At 44.3% G+C, this 23,738-nt stretch overlaps 1 protein-coding gene across 1 annotated transcript in view; it reads left to right on the plus strand.

Moving 5' to 3' along the window:
- Positions 1-23,738, plus strand: part of dntt (deoxynucleotidyltransferase, terminal) — a 222,942-nt gene that overhangs the window by 51,857 nt on the left and 147,347 nt on the right. Inside the window, exons 4-7 of the mRNA XM_080205268.1 lie at positions 9,369-9,539; positions 10,398-10,469; positions 13,713-13,836; positions 23,104-23,236. Of these exons, the coding sequence (XP_080061394.1) occupies positions 9,369-9,539; positions 10,398-10,469; positions 13,713-13,836; positions 23,104-23,236 (500 nt within the window). The remainder of the gene's footprint in view (positions 1-9,368; positions 9,540-10,397; positions 10,470-13,712; positions 13,837-23,103; positions 23,237-23,738) is intronic.

Raw genomic sequence — 23,738 nt, forward strand, 5'->3', positions numbered from 1 at the left:
TTTCAGAGCGCTTGGCAGCCATTGCGCAGGGCTCGCCAATCTCCAACTGAGCTGGGAGATGTCCACCCACCTCCACACCAACATGGGGCATCAGGGCCCTTCCAATGGGTCCCATGGTGGACTCCTGACATGTCCCCCCCCATCACAACCCCCTCTGTGGTCCCTCTGCATCCCTCTTGCACCGCCCTCCCCACTGCACCCTCCTTGGCATAATCCACCTGCATGTCTCCCCTGCATAGCCCAGCTCTCCATGACCCCTCCCTTGCAGAGCTCCCCGCTACATAAGCCCCACTGTAATATTGCACATTCCTTGTCCCGTTATAGGTGCTCCCCACTCAGACCCTACTCCCACTCAGACCACACCCCATGATACTGCCACTGGTACAATTATGGTGACCAACTGGGCACTGCCAAAGTGCCAGATGGGCACTGCCAGGGTGCCAGTTGGGCACTGCCAGGCTGGTGCTGCCCAATACTGTTTGGCCATGGCCCCGACCACCCAGGGGCTTCAGTGTCCTTTGATTCCCCCGGTGAAGCCATGGCGCATGGGTTCCACTAGTGATTCTTATTGATGAAATATCTTGCCGAAGGAGTGGTGGGGGGGGCGGCCAGCATCTGCGAGGGCAGAAGTAGCCATGTCGGGCCCACTAATGCTATTTTAATGAAAGCATTATTATGCTAATAGGCTTTTGCGCCCTTTCTGGACATGAAGCCATTCTCATTGGCAAAACAGGGCTGGAACATACCAAACCAGTTTGTGCCCAGCATGAATCAGACTTTTGGCCTTGAATGCAGTCTCCCTGGCTTGCCACACTGATCGACTGGCATGGTGAGCTGGTAAGGTGGCGCCCATGTTCTCTTTGGATCAGACGTTAAATAGAAGCCACACTGTTCTCTCAAATGGAGGTAAAAGATCCAAACAAAATATAAGGAAGTTCTCCCTGGTTTCCAGGGCAATAGGTATCTTTCACTTAACATCACTAAAAAGCAGATTTTGCGGTCATTATCAATTTGTTGTGTACAATTTAGTTGCCGTGTTTCCTACATTGCAACAATGGCTACACTTCTGAAATATTTGATTATCTGTGCAGTGCCTTGGAGTGTCCTGAGCGCATGAAAAGTTTTATACGAATTCAAAGAAAAATGTTAGGGACAATAAGGAAACTAGTGACACAATTAATATGAGTCAGACAGAAGAGGTAGCTCCTACCTAGTGAAAACCCCCCACTATGAGATAGGGCCACTAAGAAATGGCCAAGACTTAAAAAAGGAGCAGTATTTTCTCAGGAAGGAGTAGATGAAAAGATAGCACTGCTGTCTCGCAACGCCAGGGAGCTGGGTTCAATTCCTGACTTGGGTCATTGTTTGGAATTTGCACATTCCCCCCGTGTCTGTGTTGGGTGCTCTGGTTTCCTCCCACAGTCTGAAAGATGTGCTGGTTAGATGCGTTGGCCATGTTAAATTTTCCCTCAGTGTACCCGAACAGGCGCCGGTGTGTGGCGACGAGGGGATTTTCACAGTAACTTCATTGTAGTGTTAATATAATCCTACTTGTGATACTAATAAATAAGCGTTAGTCTGTATTCATAGCTTAAGGCTAAGAATTAATTTGGGAAATGATACCCCGTATGGTAGGAATATCTAAAAGAAATTCTTGCACAAGAAAGCACAAACAATAGTTATTGGCATTGCAGTGGGTTAAGCTCAGGTACTGTTGCGTATCCCTGGTAGAAATTCCATCCACATTAAGAAAGATGGAAGCACAAGGCTATATATTGGTTACAGAGAATTAAATCACAAGAATTCCCTCAAGACTGCTACTGATATAGATATGTTTGAGACCCGAGGTGTTATTCATAGTTGTCTGTGTCAAAGCAGGTTAATGTGCCCCGTGAGGTAATTGTGGTGGAACAAACATGTAAATCATCCCACTGCGAGGATTGTATGTGTGCTACAAGATCCATTTGTGCAGGAAAAAAAAACACCGACACTCAATGATTTATCTTATTATTTTGGAAGTATTTCTAAACAAATGCTTTCATTCTGGACACAGCTGGAGTTGTGACTCCAATAATTCAGGAGCGCACATGTGTGCTTCTATGGCAATAAGGTTGGATTGAAAAATAAATGTTTGCTTCATAGTTGCCTGCTGTTAGATCAAAAGATTCTGCCTATTATTTACCCTTGTGTTGTTCCCCATGTCAGGCTTTAATATCGGTGCAGAAATGAATATTATTGCCGGAATGACAAAATGTTGTTTTAGCGAGAGAGCAAGGTACAAACCTTAAAAGAGCAGTAAACCTCAGGCAGGACTGCTTATTTCTATGAATTATCTGTAATCTATTCCACAATTATGTACTGTAAAAAATTGCATGCAGTTTTGGAAAGGTCAATTGTTCATTTGTTTCAACAAAGAGGATAAGGACATGAGGAATGCTCTTGAGATTTCGGTAGGAGGAACATTGCAATTTGACAAATGAGCACTATTACAGGGCAGTACGGTGGCACTGTGGTTAGCACTGCTGCCTCACAGCCCCAGGGACCTGACTTCGATCTCAGGCTTGGGTCACTGTCTGTGTAGAGTCTGCAGGTTCTCCCCATGTCTGTGTGGGTTTCCTCCGGATGCTCCGATTTCCTCCCACAGTCCAAAAGACATGCTGTTAACAGTCATTGGTCGTGCTAATTTCTCCCTCTGTGTACCTGAACAGGTACCGGAATGTGGCGACTAGGGGATTTTCACAGTAACTTCATTGTAGTGTTAATGTAAGTCTACTAATAGATAAACTTTAACCTGTATTCATAACTTAAGGCTAAGAATTAATTCGGGAAATGAGACCCTGTACAGTAGAAATATTTAAAAGAAAATCTTATATGAATAGGCATAAACAATAGTTATTGGCATGGCAGTTGGTTAAGCTCAGGTACTGTTGCATATTCCTGGTAGAAATTCCACATTAAAAAGGATGAAAACACAAGGCTACATATTGGTTACAGGGGATGAAATCACAAGAATTCCCTCAAGACTGCTATTGATATAGATATGATTGAGGGGCAGTGGCCATGCTAAATTCTCCCTCAGTGTACCCGAACAGGTACCTTTTCACAGTAACTTCTTGCAGTGTTAATGTAAGCCTATTTGTGACAATAATAAATAAAACTTTAAACTTTACAGTTGTTCATTTTCCACCCATCCTGGTTCAATTTCTAAGACAGTAGGCAGAATCTTCTGGGCTTGTCTGGAGCAGGAAGAAAGGCTGGAGGGGGATCTTCATTGCACAGGAGGTCAAAGTGCAACTTCTCCGTAGCGGGATAAATGTTTGCAACTGAGTTCTCCGATCTTTAAAGGTGGGTCATGCTTCCCAGTGCTTGAGCCCTTTTCCTTCATCTGCACATCATGCATGCTCATTGAAAGGCCAGAAATTGGCCTTCCCTCCTCCCAAGTCAGTCCTTGTGAGTGAGAAAGTTCTGTATTCAGATTCACAGCTGCATAATAAGTGGTGTGCACCCAATGAGGTGAACTTCTTCCTGGACTTTGAAGTGAGTAATTGTTGCTTTGTCCTTCTTGGAGATCACTTATAAATGTCAGCCTTTTGACTGAGATTGGGTGCCAGTAGTTTAAGCTGCGCAGAGGCTGGAGAGGAAAGGGTCAGCGGGATAGGGTGGAGTGGAGGCCAGACAGGCAAGGCAGGGTCAGTGGAAAGGGTGGGAGGAATCCAGGGACAGAAGCCAAAGGACAAGTTTCGAGGATAAGCTTGTTAGGAAATGACAGGCAGTACAAATCTAAAGGTAAATCAGCAGATAAGGCTGAAGGCTACAAAAATGATAAATGGACAAAATCAAATGTTCTGTGTCTGAATGCATTTGAAACTAAACAGATGAACTGATAGTGCAAATAGAAATAAGTAAGTATGATCTGACAGTGATTATAAAGACATGGCTGTGGGGTGACATAGAATGGCACCTGAATATTGAAGGAAATGTAATATTTAGGAAGGACAAAAGCTAGGAAAAGTTGGAGAGGTTACTATGTTAATTAATGATGTATTTAGCAAAATAGAAAGTGATGACCCAAGTTCAGGAAAACAGGATGCAGAAACACTTTGGGTAGAGATGAGAAATGATAAAGGCAAGGAATCATTTTCTTGGAGCGGTGTAAAGCTCCCTAACAGTAACCATACAGTCGGATGTGGTTTAAAGGAAAATATAATGAGAGTTTGTCAGAATGTATGTGATGTGTTTGCTATGGACTTGCACCTCAAGATCCATCTGAACATCAATACTGTTCAGGGTCCTGCCATAACTGTATACTTACCCTTACCATTTGATTTTCCAAAGTACAGCATCTCACACTTGCCCAGATTAAATCTGCCATTTCTCTGCCCATATCTGCAACTGAAGCATATCCCACTGTATCCTTTGACAACCTTCTGCACTATCCACAACTCTGCCTATCTTTGTGTCATCTGCAAACTTACTAACCCACATATCTGCTATTTTATCCAAGAGATTTATATATATCACAAAAGCAGAGGTCCCAGTATGGATCGCTGCAGAACACCACTAGTCACAGATGTCCAGCCAGAATAACACCCTTCCACCACTATCCTCTGACTTCTATGGACAAGCCAATTCTGAATCTAATCAGGCAAGGCACTGTGGAGACCATATATTTTAATCTTCTGGATGAGCCTACATGAGGAACTTTGTGGAAAGGCTTACTAAAATTCATGTAGACAATATCCACTGTTAGCTCATTGTTCACCTCCTTGAATAAATCAATCAAGTTAGTAAGATATGAATGTCTGGCACAAAGCTATGCTGACTTTCCCTAATTAGACCATGCTTTACCAAATACACGTAAATTCTATCCCTAAGAACCCCCTCCAATAGCTTCCCAACCACCGATATGAGACTCACCGGGTCTATAATTTCTTGTTTTATCCCTTTTTCCTTTCCTGAACAGAGGAACAACATTAGCTACTCATCAGTCCTCTCCTGTGGCTAGTGAGGATACAAAGATCAGCTATCACGCACACTCCCTGGAACGTGTGCACACACGTGCATGATCTTCATCTGGTAGTCACACATCAGTTGCACATAAAGGGAGTGGAACTCCTTCCTGTTAATATACAAGTCTCCCTGATGCCACGGGGCATGTACAGCCACATGAATGTCATTGATGGCCCCCTGCGTCTGTGACAGACCAGCGATGGAAACAAATCCCTCTTTTTGTGATGGACCTCATCCAGATTGAAGTTAATGTAGTCTGACTACGTGGCACAGAGTTCATCCATAATGTTATGGATTCATTTGTGTGCAGATGATTTCAAGATCTCACGACAGTCATCTGTTGAACTGTGAAACAATTCAGTGGTTAGAGGTTGAGGACTGCCATGACCTTCACAACCACAGGGAGTGGGTGCACTTCTCTTCCACATAGTGCCAGGATTGAAAGAAGGTCGCACAGGTGCTGTCCTGTCTCCCTTGTGAGGTAGAGTATCTGGCGGCATGCGTTCAACAGCTCCGTGAAGGACATCTGGGTTCTGTCCACCCTGAGTCTCCTTCATCTTTGCCTGAACTGCAGCTGCCCCTTGACCCTAACCAGTGGCCACCGGGCTCCTGGTGCTGGGGTCTTTCCGGGTGCAGCCTCTCGTAGCTGCTGGAATCTGTGCTCCTCCAGCCCAGTTATTAGTAGACTTGCCAGCTCACTGGCTCCATTCTGATACATCTCAGAGCTTTGTGGGAGATGAGAGACAGAGAGAGAGAGAGCGAGAGACAGACAGACAATCAGGTTTGTGTTCCAGGCAGTCATCTTTAGACTGTCCCCACACCCTGTGTCCTTCTTACACCTTATCCAGTGGCCAGTGCTCACTCACATGTCTGTTGCTCTTTTACTTTCATCACATGAGTGACCCGGACAATGTCCTCACCCCATCAGAGTTGCCTGTAGCCTCAAGGGGCTGTTTGATCTCTGCATCGCAGGGGGTTCTGACAGGCTGTTTCAATGGCTGCCCATTCTTCATATGCAGGGTCAACTGGACACCTATGTGAATACTGAGGGCTATTAGATTGTCTGGCAGACACTGGGTTCCACCTATGATGCTTACACATTCTCTCTCGATTCCTTGGACCCACCCTTTAATCCTTGGCACATGAGTTTTCACGCCTCTCCTTGACTTTGACAGTGTGGCCACTGACATTGTTAACTCATGATGGCAAATCAATTTGACAAGCATGACTCTCAAGAATGTTAGAGGACACAATGACCCTCTGGGGCAGGGATAGGTGCTACTAATAGGGCATAATTCATACTCAGGTTCCATTCAAATGTTTTGCACATTGCACCACATGGGACCCTGACAATAATTTCCTATGAGGGTTGGTGGTGTGGAATTCAATGCTTGCAACTTCGATAAACTGCACAAGATCTTTTCCAATCTGTAGGTGAAGTGTAAGACTTTCTCCTGCCTCGGTGTATGAGATTATTCAATATAAAGATTTCATACAAGGGAAGGTGCCCATTTCATTTCTCTTGTAAAATCTAAGAATTATATCCCCATTTGTCTCCCAGAGACATTCTAGGTCATGCCACTGCACTACGCTATTTAAAATCTAGCAGGAGATAATTACACTGTGAGGCTAAAAGTTCGTGAGTGGGAGAGGGGAGGATTCTCATCCATTGTAACTTTCACAAAAACAATCCATTAAAATCTCAGAGAAACAGCAGAAAGGACTTTAGCCATATGTTACCTTTATAGAAACCCAATCTTTCAACTTAAGTTCTACTAGAAATGAATTCTCTTGGTAGTTTGCTGTCACACTTGTTTTTCCTGCTGTTGGAAATTCCTTATTTAATAATTCAATTTTTCCACGTAATTTGCCTGTTTTTAGATTTTTAAAAAGTATCATTTGTGTATTTATTCAATACAAATGTAATGGAACATGATATATGAGGATAGGCTGGACAGCACAATTTGGACAACAGCTTCTGGAAGGGAGGGGCAACAATTTGATTCTCGAGTTAAAGCCATACTGAATTTTTAAAACATGCACCATTCTTCTCTGCAAAGCTCAACGATTCAATTTACATTTTTACTGAGCTGCTGATATATGTCCAATTGATAAATCCTGGGAGAGTGTCATTAGTTTAAAAGGGGCAAATACATTTATGGTATATTGTGGGTTGGCATCAGAGAAATGAGAATGGTAAAGTATTAGCTTCAGAGTTGAATTGTTGTGTAAATTTAAGCTGGAATTTTACTGTCCCGCCCACCACGGGAATTGGATTGGGAAAGGGGCAGACCATGGAAATGTCCATTGACTCGGGGCCATGAGCCAGACCATAAAATCCCACCCGTAATTTTTTTTTGTACTCACTTTCCTAGCATCACTTGATTGCTTTGTGATTAATCATCCGTAGAGCATCAGCTTCCAGCTTCCAAATTCATCATCGCTACAGTCACTTTATCCAATGATTTGATTTGATTTATGTACTGGGATATGGTGAGAAGTATTTTCCCTTGCACGCAATACAGACAAAACATTAAACAAATTAAATATTTGCAACAACTTTTAATGCACATAACAGTTTCACAAAAAATTATTACAAAGAATCGTACAGCCCAGAATATGTATGCCATATCCTATGAATGACACCATGTATGCAGTATTCTACCAACGAAACCACTAATTCTGGGCTGTTCAAATGACCACATTCCCTTACCACCCACCCATGATCTCTATCAATTGTTGTTTCTTACTGAGACTCAGATAGGAAAACAGCTCCCTAAAAACCCAGGTGGATATTATCCCCCGTTGAGCATGCTTCTTCCCTCTCTTTCTCATTTCTTTTCCAGCAGAATTTGCTGCTTTGCTTCTCCTCTCTTTGTTCTCCGTGTCATGATGTATCCCAAGGGTTCACCCGTGTCCAGGAGCAATTGATTTGAGCAGAAGCCTTGAAGGCAGCCAAAATTCTTTCAATACCTGCCACACCATTCCCTCTAGGCTGTTTCAACTTTAACTAGATAAAGCATCAAACACTTATAGAATCAAAGCAACAGCCAGGAAAAATCAACCAGCAAGGAATCTGTAAGTAATTGATGATTCCTTTAAATGATGATATTGTGGAGGGGGTGAAGGGGATATCATTTCTGCTGTGAATGCATGTTCAGCTGTGTGATGGTAAGATAGGGTGTTAGCTGAAGCAGTGAGTTCCAATATGACCATTAAAAGACAGCATTACATGTTGTTTAATGTCATGATCTGTCTACTCTTTATATTTCTAAAGAGTGTTCACAGTGTGAGGTTGGCACAGTGGCAAAGTGTTTAGCACTGCTGCCTCACAGCGCCGGGATTCGGGATCGATTCCCAGCTTGGGTTACCGTCTGTGTGGAATTTGCACATTCTCCCTGTGTCTGAGTGGGCTTCCTCCAGGTGCTCCGGTTTCCTCCCACAGGCCAAAAGATGTGCTGGTTAGGTGCGTTGGCCATGGTAAATTCTCCCTCAGTGTGCCTGAACAGGTGCTGGAGGGTGGTGAATAGGGGATTTTCACAGTAATTTCATTGCAGCGTTAATGTAAGCCTACTTGTCACACTAATAAAATAAGTAAAATAAGACGACCACCAATGTGGCATCCAGTATAGTTTGCCTGAGAAGTGTGTGCACACTCCACAGACACCGACCGGGATTCTCTGACCTCGCCTGCAGCTGGGATTCTCTGATCCTGCTACAGAGATTGGAGTTTTGTCTGAATGCCGAATTCTCCATTCTCGCTGGCAGGGATGGTGACCGTGCGAGATTGGAGAATCCCAGCCACCATTTTGCAGCTCTAAGGAAAATTGCAGCACCCAAACTGAAAATGAGAGCCGATGAGCCTAATTCCTAAACTCAAAAACACAAATTGTTTTGAAGAAAATCGTAGAACTGCAGAATCCATATAGTGCAGAGGGAGGCCATTCAGCCCATCAAGTCTGCTTTGACTCTCCGAAAGAGCATCTTACCCAGGCCCACTCCCCTGCCCTATCCCCATAAACCTGTGCATTTACCATGGCTAATCCGCCTCACCTGTACATCTTTGGATTGTGGGACGTTCACCTGGAGGAAACCCACACAGACACAGGGAGAACGTGCAGACTCCACACAGACAGTCACCTGAGGCTGGAATGGAACCCGGTCTCTGATGCTGTGAGGCAGCAATGCTAACAGCTGTGCCACCATGCCACCCAAAATGATAAATCCCAACAGAATTCGACGTCCGCTGACTTCAACATACTGATAATGGTTGATAATACATTGCGTATAATCTTTCTGATTTCATATTTTGCATTGTAGCATTGCTAATATGCTAAGTTTTGTTATTTTCTCTGCAGGATGCATTGGACATTTTGGCGGAAAACTTTGAGTTCAATGAGAATGATGGCGCCTTTGTGGCATTTTCAAGAGCGACGTCAGTGTTAAAATCCCTTCCTTACACAATAAGCAGAATGGCAGATCTGGATGAACTACCCTGTTTTGGAGATGAGATCAGAGCCATAATTGAGGTACAATACTGGGAGAAATTGATGGCAGTCACTTCTGCAGGAATAACTATTGGTTGTCATGCATTTCTTAAAGTTAAATGCATCAATGGAGATGACTGGATTTTTGACTAGTCTTATATTTCTCTTGTTAACGTGCATTTCTCTCTCCATGCCTAGATGGAGCTTGCACATTCTTCTTGTGTCTGTGTGGGTTTCCTCCAGCTGCTCTGGTTTCCTCCCACAGTCCAAAGATGTGTGCTTTAGGTTGATTGGTCATGCTAAATTGTCCCTTAGTGTCAGGGGGATTGGCAGGGTAAATATGTAGAGTTATGGGGATAGGGCCTGGGTAGGATTGTTGCTGTAAGCTCCATGGGCCCAATGTCCTCCTTCTGCACAGTAGGAATTCTATGATTGGGAAACATGCTGTGCAGGAAAAATCAATGCCAGAATTTCCTCAGCGATTCAATGCTGTAGCTTTGGCAGAGTTTCGGTGGGATAAAAGGGTAATCAGGATTTCCGCTAAAGTTGCAATGGTGGAATATGGAGGCGGGAATAGGCCCCACCAACTTCTTCCTCCCTTTAATTAGATGATGGTCGACATCTTGCTTAACTCCATCTGCCTGTCTTGCTTTTGTAATCCTTAGTACGGTGCATGGTTCTTTTGGAATTCACATGAAGTAGTGTATAAGCATAACTTCCCATTTCTTTCTCTGAATCTTTAATTCCTTCGTTATATCCTTCTCCCACAGACACTGTCTCTGGTAAATTTTCAAATGGGCCAAGTTATTAAAATATGCGCAAAAATGGAAAAGTTTGTAATTAACAAGAAGATTTTATAGCTTTGCTACGTGTTGAAATCTATTTCATGTTTCCACACAGGAGATTCTAGAAGATGGGGTTTGCTTTAAAGTGGAGAGTTTGTTATGCGATGAGAAGTACAAAGCGAGAAAGGTAAGCAGCTACGCTCGGTGACAGTACATTCATGTCCAATCAGTGTAAGGTTAGTGCAGAGGTTTTGTGGGGAAATTTTTAATTTTGAAAAGCTGTTTGTTGCCAGCCTACTGCTGACTTCAATGGAAATGCATAATGGAATGATGAGTATGCATTCGACACAGTGTGGAACGGAAAGGGTGTGTAATGGTTAGGTGGGCGACGGACAGTGTGTGTAACAGACAGGATGTGCAATGGCCAGATGGGTAACAGTCAAGGTGTGTAATGGCCTGGATATGTACCATACAGGGTGTGTAATGGTCAGAATGTGTAATGGTCAAGAAGGGGTGATCTTATTATTGTGTCCTGCTGATCGATGGGCAGGGAGAGCCAGTAAGATCGTGCGAGAACCGAGAAATCAGGTTCATGCCCAATTTCTCGCCTTTGGTGACCTTGCTGACACCGGATATCTGGCGAGGCTGAATATATCATTTAAATGGTAATTCAAGTAAAATTAGTGAGCCTGGGACACTATCGTCTGGGCTCATTTACCGGTGTGCCCTCACCAGGGAAGATTTTCTCCGGCGAGGGTCATATGTGGTTTCCCTCATCAATAGCGACCTGTTGTGATGGGCTCACTGATAGAACCAGAGGCCACTGAGGCCTTCCCAGGAGGGGCAAAGGGGGTGCCCCTTGGGCAGTGTCCACTGGGCAAAAGGGCAGGGCTAACTGCGGGCAGGGCTGTTCAGTGGAGAGGGAGTGGTGGAGGAGGGGGGGCGGGAACTGTGCTGCTCTGCACAGTGGTTGGTGGGGGGGAGGGGGTGTGGTGATCCTTTCAGATGGGGGGATTCAAGATCATTGTGAACGGGGGAGAGGGGCTCGTGATTGTTCCAGGAGGAATCACGAAGCAGTGGGGGCTTTAATTCCAGCTGGCTCCACTCAAATCAATAGACTTGAAACGTATCTACACTCTATAACCATTGAACAGCACTTGGCTACCACTATAAATAAATGGGAGATTGGTGGAGGAAAACGCCTTGGTGAGATTATTACAGCAAGTTATTAAAACAGGAGAAGGCTGGGATAGACAATTGGCAAAAAATGAGCTGGCAGAGACTTTCACTCTAGATTTAAGCAGAGACCTGGGAAGTACCCAAACAGATGAACAGGCAGGGAGGGAAAAGCCTCACCCAGCTGAAATTCCACAAGGGAATATGGCCAGAGCTCGACCTCCACTTGCAGGCAGACATGTTCCAGGGAATACTGAACAAGTTAGGAGAACCAAAGCCAAGGGCCTCCGTTTGGGTTCATTTGGCCAACAGCTTTACGGAAGTTTAAACGTGAACCAGGAAATTTCCCAGATAGGCCCAGATAAGGTGAGGGCAATGCTGCTGATAGTTGAAAAGCCATGAGGAAATACAGCGAGAGCTGATTCTTCACCAGAGGGCAGTAGTCATAGAATCCCTACAGTGCAGAAGGAGGCCCTTTGGCCCATCGAGACTGCACCAACCACAATGCCACCCAGGCCCTATCCCTAACCCCATGGACCCTCCTGGTCCCCCTGACACAAAGGGGCAACTTACCATGGCCAACCCATCTAACCCGCACACCATTGGAGTGTGGGAGGAAACTGGAGCACCCAGGGAAAACCCATGCAGACATGGATGGAATTACAAACTCCACACATTAAGTGGCCCGAGGCCAGAATTGAACCTGGGTTCCTGGTGCTGTGAGCGACAGTGTTAACCATTGTGCCACCATGCCATCCCAAAATACCTTTCCAGAAGATGTTCCAAAAGACATGGAATCTACCACGCAACTGACCAGCAGAGAGATCCAACTAGAGATCCATACCCACCCACCTTGATGCAGAGACACAAGGCAACCTAGCAGAGTTGTGCACTGCATTGAAAATAACCCAGACTAGGCCATCAGCAGCGGTGTACTCCCACTGGGTATGGACACACGAGGGACACCTTCCATAAGGCAGTCTTCCTGTCACCTGGGCCCCAAAAGCTTGGCCCACATTCAGAAGATTACCTGCCTCTTGCAGTGCCAACTCCTAGCACCCAACAGCTGTGAAGAGGCCAAAGTCCCACTAAAGAACCCCAACCTCCTAAAAACCAGCTTGGCCACAGTCAGGATTCTGGGTCAGGGAAACTTAATCCACAGGTTACTGAACTGGACAGGAAGGAGCTGAGTTGAACAAAAGCAGCTTAGCCCTTTGATCAAGAGACCTGGTGCTCACAGAGAAAGCCAGAACTCCATGCAGATAGCCACCTTGTAAACCCGCAGACCTTTAGAATATATGTGTTCAGGATTTGGACAGGCACAGACCTTGGAAAGGCACAAACGCTGGGGAGCAGGAGTTATTGCTCCTGTTAGCTGTATGTTTGACTTGTCAGTTTGAAGGAGCAAATGATTGCTTACTCCTTTACTTCATATTTTTCTTTCTTAAAGCCACATGAGAAAAAGTTAAATACAATTCATTACCCAACTACACCGCCCCCTCCCTGCACCCCCCTCCCCCCTCCAAGGCCAGGAGGACATTTGAGGACTGGGATAGACTAAGACCTCACACTATACATTTTTATAAAACAATGTACCATATATACTCATTGCAACTTGTAAGGTTCAAACTTACTTTGGTTGAACAAAATCATTAAGATGGTTGAACCTATGTATGCCTGTGATCCCAGAACAAAGGAAGCCTCTTTGCTGCTTTGGGAAAACTCACACCTCGTTATCTCTGAGGAGCCAATAACGATTCCCTGGGGACTGCACAGCCTGACTTCAGAGCGAGCTATACAAAGGGCCACTTGCATTGGATAACCCAGCAGAAGAGCGAGCATCTGCTAAGATAAAGGCTCTTCCAAGCTTCCTTTCAACTCATAAAGACGGGGGTGTTCAGCAGTCTTTGAATCCTAGCTGAATTCCAGATGATGAATACACATTCTTTTGTCAAAGACTTGGTACAGACGTGGAGAGGGCCATGTGATATAAATTTCTGGTTTATTGAATAGGTAATATTGCCTTGCTGAACTGAAGAGTTCAGCCACACACAGAAAGGATCTCTGCTTTTTTTTCAAGTTAGCAAAATCCTGCCAGAAAAATATTGCACTTTTATTCTCGCCACTTTGTCCCCCCATAATATTTTGAATTTACTTGTCGGATGCAATGTCAAAACAAGAGCAATGAATATGCGCCAAAGCGACAACCCATGGCAGAGTAACTATCCTGTTAATGTAATTTCTTTTACTGTAGCTATTTACCAGTGTCTTTGGTGTGGGATTGAAGACTGCGGATAAGTGGTATAGACAAGGGTTTCGGACATTAGAAGAAATAAAATCAGCCAAGGATTTGAAATTTACCAGAATGCAGAAGGCAGGTAATGTTTGGAACTGTGCATTGTTCAATTATCCTGTGCACTAATAACATAATAATCAAAATACACACTCTTATCCTGTTTACTTTGATTTTCTCATTACTTCCATGCTCCATAAGGGAATACATTACATTATAAAACAAATGTAAAGTAGTTCAAAACAGTTTGGGATATGCATTCATGTAATGAAATTTGTGGGGCATTGAGGATATATTGGGTTAGGCTTTCCTTCCTGATTCTGTCCAGAACTGCAATGAGACTTTCCAACACCTGATTTCACTTTCCTTGGCTAGGATTATTGTTGACCAATCCTTTCCTTCTGGCCCATGTAGAGGTCAGTCCCAAACCTATTTCCCTGTTATCTACCCTGGTTACTGTAGCTCGACAGGATTGCCTAGCAGAAGGCGGGATTAGGCTGAGATATTGGCAAGGAGGCTCCAGAAGTATTCTGATAAGAAAAGAGGGCCTGGTAGAGAGGCCTCTACTCATTCCTTCTCCGTCCCAAAACTTCATCTCTGTGGCCATGGAATCATTAAAGGCCTCCAACTAAATTCTTTATTTTGTCCTTAGTGTCCTTTGTTGCCTCTTAGCACTGCTGCCTCACAGTGCCAGGGATCTGGGTTCAATTCCAGCCTTGGATTTGTGGCATTTGCACATTCTCTCCATGTTTGCGTGGGTTTCCTTCGGATGCTCCGGTTTCTTCCCAAAGTCCAAAAATGTGTAGGTTAGGTAAATTGGCCACGTTAAATGTGTGGGGTTACAGGGGTAGGATGGAGGAGAGAGCTTGGTAAGCTACTCCGTCAGACAGTCTGTGCAGCCTTGGTGGGCCAAATGGCTTCCTTCTGCACAATGGGGATTCTATAAATTTGGGTTATTCAATGGTGTACGCACCACTCTGATTTTCCTCCATTGTACCGGTGAGCTCCCCCTTGGTGCTTTAAATCCCGCTTCTAAAATGATCCCAACCTGGGAAACGGGATCAGGATTGAGGTGGTCTCAGTGATGTGAGTGAATCCATTCCCCCCCACCTCCACTCCCTGTTCTCCCGTTGTGAGAATCTGCATATTCTCTCTGAATTAATATGGTGATAAAATCTTCAAATTGCTGAGTCCCTCTCTAAACTTGTAGCCTTCCAAATGGCCTTTACATATTTTGCAGTAGATGACAATAGATTAGATGAAATGGCTGTTGTATTAAACGAGAATAATATCCTCACCAAACTAAATCATGCTCCATTATTTAAGGTGAGAATGCCATATACTGGGGACTGTAAAGTTTTTGACAGTCTGCTTTTCATCCTGAGTGTGGAAAATTTTAACTTACTCAAAATCCTTCCACTAGCAAAGAGTTAAAAATCAGACCAAATGAGTCAATAAAGGGTGGTGAATCTCTGGAATTCTCTGCCCGTTGAAGTGGTGGAGGCTGCCTCGCTAAATATTTTTAAGACGCGGGTTGATGGGTTTTTGATAAGAGAGGGGATTAAGGGTTATGGGGAGAGGGCGGGAAAGTGGAACTGAGCCACGACAGATCAGCCATGATCTTATTGAATGGCGGGGCAGGCTCAAAGGGCTAGATGGCCTACTCCTGCTCCTATTTCTTATGTTCTTATGTTCTTAAAATTGCAAGTTTTCTGATATTGTCATATGTCATCCCCAAAGGAAAATAAACTGATGTAAATAACATAAAATTGCAATGTATATTACAATACGTGTATACATATTACACATATGTACATATACAAAGGTGTGCAGGTTAGGTGTATTACCCATGCTAAATTGTCCCTTAGTGTCAGGAGGTAAATGCATGGGGTTATGGGGATAGGGCCTGGATGGGATTTGGGTCAGTGCAGGCTCAATAGGCCGAATGGCCTCCTTCTGCACTGTAGGATTCTGTGATTCTATATAAATAGTTATAATAGCAATGGTAATTGTAATAGCAAAATTCTCGGCATAACAGAAACTCTTACCGACAGAATTAAAAGGGAACCATTGTTATCGACAGGTCCTCAGGTATTCTGGTGAGAAAAATTCTCTTGAAATATTTTTCACCCTGAACAGCCTCTTCATATTAACTGTGCCGTACCTTTAAACTTAATTCTGGGACAATGCCCATGCAGTGCCTCAAAAGCAGGCAGATTGTGAACGACATGTACACTACCTTTGCAAATTTGAGGGAGCATTGTAAGGTAATGTTATAGTGGGATATAGCGCTAATGAAGAGGGCTTTTAGCGCAGCGGGTAGCATCCCTGCTTCGAGTCCCACCCCAGGACATGATGCTCAAAGTAGGTTTCTTCATGATGCAGCCAAACAGACGGATTATCAACTTGTAAATTTTGCCAACATGTGCAAGTGACAAGTGGTGAGAGAGGGAGAGATTCCTGGTCAGCCATATGATGGAAAGAACATTGGAGCCTCCACCATCACTATCTGGAACTCCAGACTACAACCTAGAAATTGTAATAAAAGTGAAAAAGTAGTAATTGTTTGGTCAGAATTTTTCCTGCCACGCTAGCCCCAAGACTAGAGAATTCCATCTGAGGTCAACAGACCTTTGCGTGGTCCATGTCCCACCCACTACCATTCCCGTGATGGGTGGGAAGGGAAACTTCCGCCCTTTGAAAGTGCATGTTGCCACAGCAACTCAAACTCTCTGAGTGAACTGTAACACAGCACCACCAATAGCATTAATAGTAGCTGAAATGTTAGCAGCCCTCTACACCAGTAACTCTTACTGAGCCAAGTCCTGGTTGATCCTGGTCTTGGATGTTTATTATTTGCATCATTTTGTTTCAATCAAAACAGCTGAAATCCAACCAATAAATTTGCTTCTAACCATTAGTAAGATTAGAGACCAGTGAAAGCAAAATAGAATTTGGTTACAGAAAAGAGACATTCATATACTTACAGAATATCTTGGAATTTTCTCTACTTTTATCAGTCAGAGATTTCTCATATTCCCTCTCTGCTTTCCTAATTGCTTTCTTAAGCTCCACCCCTGCACTTTCTATACCTCACTAATGCCTCCACTGATTTACTTCCCTTGTACTTTTTAAAAGCCTTTCTTTTCCTTCTCATTGTATGCTGAATATCTCTGGTCATCCATGGTTCTCTGGGCTTGTTATTCCTACCTATCATTTCAGAGGGAACATGCTGGGCTTGCACCTTCCTCATTTCCTTTTTGAACGCCCCTGCCCCCCCACACCCACTCTTCTGTAGATTTTCTCATTAGTAGCTATTCCCAGTCTACCTTGGCCAGATCCTGTCTTATTTTACTAAAATCCGCTCTCCCCCATCCAAAACATTTCTTTTGTGTATTTCTTTGTCCAGATCAAGCTTAAATTGTACCATGTGCGTAGAACCCCACAGATTTGAATCCAGAGGCTGGAGAAACAGCTGAACTGGAGTTATTGAGTAATTGACCTACACTGAAACAAGGTCTAATATTTGGTATTTGGTGGAACGCTTTCAATCTGTGTTCCTGCATGGCTATGTTAAAATAAATCTGCTAATGAATAGGAGATCGTAGGCCTGATTCATCCCCTCAGTCCACTTGAACGCAAAATAACACCTCTGAATTACAATCTGCCTGACCTGATCTGAACCCTATAGTTTGTTCAGGTTTGGGTCATTCTACTTTTTTAAAGTTTATTTATTAGTGTCACAAGTAGGCTTACATTAATATGGCAATGAAGTTACTGTGAAATACCCCTAGCCGCCACACTCCAGCACCTGTTTGGGTATCCTGCGGGGGAATTTAGCCAGTCCAATGCGCCTAACCAGCATGTCTTTCGGACTGTGGGAGGAAATTGGAGCACTTGGAGGAAACCCACATAGATATGGGAAAGACGTACAGACTCTGCACAGACAGTGACCTAAGATGGGAATTAAACCCGGGTCCCCGGCACTGTGAGGCAGCAGTGCTAACCACTGTGCCACCTTAATGTTTTCACATATCTCAGGAGCAGCCCTTATCCTTGGCAGGAGCTCCTATCTGGAAATAGTTCAGAGGCTTTCAGCAATAGCTGTGACCTTCTTGCCCTTCCGATTGCTATCTTCCTGCTGTTCATGAGAAAATAAGGCTGTTGTTCCTTGTTGTCTGTGGCCTTTCTCATTGCCTTCAACCCTCTATTCTGAGTGAGGCATGGGCAAGTATTCACTGTGCACTTGGCTGTCTGCTAAGTAATAACCCACAGAAATGAGTGGAGAGATATATTCTGCCTCGTTTTTACGGCCTTTGATTGCTCGCATGTGCTATAAGTTGTGAGCACCTGAGCAGAAACCCCAGAACAACAATGGTAAAACAGAAGGTGCATTAATGTAGCTCCATTGCTTTGTGCTTGGTAATTATATGGCAGATTCTGGTTTTGTGTTCAAGTTACCGGCTGGAATTCCCCAGCTGTTCACGCCTTGCCAGTGAGAACGGAAAATTTCTTACTAAGCCATATCTCCATTCAGAGAAGCGGGGCTGGAGAATCCCAGCTGCAAGCGAGGTTGGAGAATCTACAACTCACAATCTCAGGAGAGACACTCTATAGTTAAAGAACAAAGAAAAGCACAGCACAGGAACAGGCCCTATGGCTGCCAAGCCTGTGCCGATCATGATGCCCTAACTAAACTAAAAAAAAACCCTCTGCTCTTACTCAGTCCACATCTCTCTATTCCCTCTCTATTCATGTACCTATCCAGATGCCTTTAAATGTTGCTAATGTGCCTACTTCCACCACCTGTGTTCCAGGCAGCCACTCCTCTCTGTGTGAGAAACCTCCCTCACACATCCCCCTTAAACTTTCCTCCTCTCACCTTGAACCTTTGTCCCCTTGATGACTTGTAGTCAACTCTTCAATCCTGGGAAGAAGCCTCTGACTATCCATCCTGTCTATGCCTCCCCTAATTTTGTAGAGCTCTCTCAGGTCTCCCCTCAGCCTCTGTCTTTCCAGTGAAAACAATCCTAGTTTATTCAACCTCTCCTCATAGCCAACACCCACAAGACCAGGCAACATCCTGGTGAACCTTCTTTGCAGAGCTCTCTCCAAAGCTTCCATGTCCTTCTGGTGGTGCGGTGACCAGAACTGCACACAATACTCCAAATGTGGCCTGAACAAGGTTTTACATAGCTGCAACATGATTTCCCAACTCTTGTACTCAGTGAAGGCAAGCTTGCTATATGCCTTCTTAATCACCTTGGCCACCTGTGTTGCCAGTTTTAGGGAATTGTGGACTTGCACACCCAGATCCCTCTGTATGTTAATTTTCCTAAGGGTTCTGCCATTGAAAGTATAATTCACATCTAAGTTTAATCCTCCAAAACGCAACACCTCGCATTTGTCCAGATTAAACTTCATCTGCCATTTCTGTACCCAAGTCTCCAATCTATCTATATCCTGTCGTATCCTTTAATAATCCATGGCACTATCAGCAATTCCACCAATCTTCATGTCATCCGCAAACTGACTATTATCCACATTTTACTCCAAATCTTTCATATATACAACATTGATCCCAGCACTAATCCCTGCAGAACACCACTAGCTACAGATCTCCATTCTGAAAAACACCCTTCCACCACTACTCTCTGTCTTCTATACCCAAGCCAGTTCTGTATCCATCATGCCAGCCTACCCCGAATCCCATGTGATTTTAGTTCTTGTACCAATCTGCCATGTGGGATCTTGTCAAACCTCTTACTAAAGTTTATATAAACTACATCCATAGCCCTTCCCTCATCAATTATCTTTGTCAATTCTTCAAACAACTTAATCAAGTTGGTGATCCATGTATGACCTTTCCCATACAAAACCATGCTGCCTGTCATTAACTAGTCCATTTCCCTCCAAATGTGCATGTATCCTGTCCCTTAATATTTTCTCCAAAAGCTTTGCACCACTTATGTCAGGCTCACCGGCCTATAATTTCCTGGATTATCCCTGCTTCTTTCCTTAAACACGGCAACAACATTGGCTATCCTCCAGTCCTTTGGAACCTTCTCTGTGGTCAAAGAGGATGTGAAGATATCTGTTAAGGCCCCAGCTATTTCTTCCCATGCCATCTGCAGAAACCTGGGATAGATCCCATCCAGCCTCAGGGACTTGTCTACCTTAATGCAATTTAGGATATTCAACACTTCCTCCTTTGATATATTGACGTTCTCTAGAATATTCACATGTCTATTACTGATCTTAACATCCATCATATCCCTCTCCTTGGTGAATACCGATACAGAGCAGTTAGATTTGTTCTACTTCTCTGATGACTGGTGGAATGTAACGAGGTCTGGACAGGAATCAAAGACTGTGCTCCATCTGGAATTTAGCCTATATTTATTTTTAAATAGTACAGTGTGGGTGTGGTACCTTCTTTTACTTTCTGAGGGAGAAACAGGAATCCTGCACTTCCTTGTCAGGCCTCCCTGACTTTGCAATTACCTGAGATGTACTCCCAGTGGTATAATAACTCCAGGCTGTAAAGGAACAGTGCTTTATTTCACAAAATGAAGTAAAGCAAAAACCTGTGATGAACTCAAGTCTCAAATGGGAAAATGAATAATGGACCCACTCAGGGGCTTGCTTTATAGAGGGCTCGGTATACAAGCTCTGCCTGGTTAGTTAATTACCAATCTCCAGGGAGCTCATATTCAAATAGGTCTATAGGGAGGTCAATCAATGATTCCTCATGCCAGTCATGGGGGTTATCACAAGTGTCCTGTGCACAAATTTAATGGATTTTAAAGTAGGTTTACCTCCAGCCGACCTCAGAACATTAGTGAGGATCAGCTGAGGGGATTTCCATCTGACTGATCAGAGCACAATTACTGGGCCCACTGGATTTTCAGGGCCTAGGGATCCAGTAGGATTATTACTTGTAGAAGGTGTGTTATGGAAATGGACTAATAAAATCCTTTAACCCAAGGCCTGAGGTCAAACTCTGCTATCATGTATAAAGTATTGTTTATCTTTTGCCCTTTTATTATCTGGGAAGTATAAGGATGGCACATGAGACAAGACTGCTTTACACATGCAGACCAGATTACACTCGATATATACAGTTAGGCAATGAAGTTTGGAAGAAACAATTGGCCAGGCTGCAAGAACACTTACACATGTAGGCTCAGCTTGCACTGTCCACTGGCGCATGATGATTCCTCCCACTGTTGAAGTCCCTATCGGCCAGTGCCAGTACAAGTTTGTGCCTCTGCATTTGCTGACATCAAAACAAACACCAAAATGCCATGGGCTGCGATCTTCTGGTTGCATCGCGCTCAGTGCTGATTGTGTTAGAATGGAGCAGGGCCAGAGAATCGCAGTGAGGGGTTTAATGCATTCAGCACTGGTGCGAAACCCCACTGGAATCCACCCACCCACCACTCCCGGACAGAACCTGTTTCCTGCCCGTACTGGGGATGGGGCCTGAGTGGGTGGAGCATGAGGAGGGGTGGGGCATGAGTGGGGGACGGCTCGCAAAGCAGAAGGGTCATGGGGGGGGTGGTGGGGATCAAGAAGAGAGGGATATGTGGGGGGAGGGGGAGATGTAAGGGGGGAACTATTGGAAGAGCCCCAATGCCACAATTCTGGTGATTTTTGTTGGGGAGAGGAGCAGTCCCCAATATCTGTGTGGGGGGTGGAGGGAGGGGTCTTCAATTTCACTTTGAGATCGGGGCATCCTTTAAAAACAGTGCCTGATCTCTGTGAAGCTGCGTTAGCTGGCGCGTTTGGGACCTGCACCTCTCAGAACTGTTGCAAGACTTTCCCCTCTCCCAAAAATATGACTAAGGTCCTGATTTTTCCAGCACGGCTGCCCCGAAATCGGGCGGGCGAGGCTCACAAAACAACATTCCCCACTGGCCTCGGGCGTGATCTTACGAGTCTCGGGCTGGCGTGCCGGTAAATTCAGGGCCTATGTGTGGGAAAGGTACCATCCGATTCATGCCAGCACACACAGCTTTCTCACCCAGAATGACTCTTGGTCATGTTTTGGAAAAATCATGCACGTGCTCTCTGATGCATCCTTTCACCACTGCCCTGTTACCTTATTTGTGTCCTCCTGTCGTGAGCTGCAGTCTATCTGGCAGTGGTGATGCTCAATTATTTTAGGGTAGCAAAATAACTCTGCATTTCACTGAACGCTTGGCAATCTCCACACAATCAGCTTTTGCAAAATTCCAATGCGGGGAATTGTAACGTTAGCACATGTTCACAGCCTGGGAAATTAAATACAACAAGGTGTAACCTGGTAAACAGAGGTTACTGGCTGCCATTTTGGATGCTTTTACTGGGACTAACGTGACACTCTAATCCTGAGAAAAATCCACAAACCTGCTTCCATTTTTCTCCAGATCTGCTATGTTTTTAAAGTCAGAGTTCTGCAGTCCCGGCTCTGATGTTATCAACACTAATACATGTGCGCAAAGTGCGCCCCCTGCAGTTGTGATGTCACCAAACACAGCCTGGGAGAAATTGGTCAAAATGAAACTGTGAGCGCAATTCTCCAAAAAAAAAGACAAAGTGCTATTTTCGATGGGAAGTCAGTGCGATTGCCATTGGGTTAATCGGCACGGTCCTGATTGTAATCCTCCGCCCCGGTGTAATTTTTCTGGAGCTTTGTGCTATGAACAAAATAAGTGTGGCCTAAAGACACCAGCAAGGCCTACTTCTCAGAGTCCTTTTTAGAAGGTGTTCCAATCTCAGATTAACCTTTAAGGCCACACACCCATCACCAGCATCAAAAGGCCCCACCACCACCACATATGTGAGCACCTGCTATGGGCTCACTTATAGGCTCTGCCCCCATCAGGCCCCACCCCTTGGCAGTGTCAACCTGGCGATTCCGACCTGGCTTTGCCAGGGTACCAGTGAGCTGCCCAGCCATGTCCCTGACCACCCAAAGCCTACGATGGCCTCCTAGACCTCCCCCCTCCCAATGTGCTCGTTGTGTCTTGTTTCTGTTTCCGGAGACCAGGAGTGATTCCCTCTGGCTTCACGTCACACCAGCGGTCGGGAGAATTTAAGGAGGCTGGAGAATTCCACTTAAAGCCGATTTTGAATATTTAAATGAATATATTCATGTATGCTAATTTGGTTCGTGCCCAGCGAGGGTGGGCATTACTGCAGACCTTGTTTCTTAGGCATTTTTAATTTGTATGAGGGTATCTTCTGCTGTTGTGATTTATAAAAATTAGCTTCAGGGTGTAAAATGTAAGGTCAACATTAACTAAATTGGTTTAAATTTAGGATGCAATTACACATCAAAGTGTTAATGAAACTTCCCTCTCCTTAGGTTTTTTGTATTATGAAGACATCAATAATGCTGTAAGAAGAGCAGAGGCAGAAGCTGTAGGTCAAATTATAGAAAATATTCTCCATGAATGTACACCTGATGTGACTCTGACTTTAACTGGGGGGTTTAGAAGGTGAGTAAAACATATTACATTTGTATCTGATTCTTTTAGAAATTTCTAGCTATATAGAGACTAACCGGGGTGAAAAAGGAACATGGCACCTGAAACAGTGTGAAGCTACCTGAACAATCAGATAGCATGGTGTTGTAGTATTTGTTAGTTTATGAATGATAACAGTTGTGATATTCTGCGCGTGCCATTGTAACGTAAGGGGTTCAGCAGAGCAAGGATTAATGTGGGTTTGTGGAATAGTACCACCCGCAGTATAATGTATAGAGTCACACGGTAATAGACCCAGGGAGAACACTCTCTAAGCGGCTAATCTGCATAGTAAGACAGTAAAATGGGATCTGTAAATCGTTAAAAGACTAACATTACCGAGACACCGCTGCAACAGTGAGACACTGTAGGTATAACATGGCTGGCAGCAGTTGGAGATCAGCCCTGTCAGCATAGACAACATACCCTTATGTCCTTATCCAACATGTCCTTATCTGAGGAAGTATCCTTGCTA

Source organism: Carcharhinus amblyrhynchos, chromosome 17, assembly GCF_965287045.1.
Source record: "Carcharhinus amblyrhynchos chromosome 17, sCarAmb.v2.hapA, whole genome shotgun sequence".
NCBI lineage: Eukaryota > Metazoa > Chordata > Chondrichthyes > Carcharhiniformes > Carcharhinidae > Carcharhinus > Carcharhinus amblyrhynchos.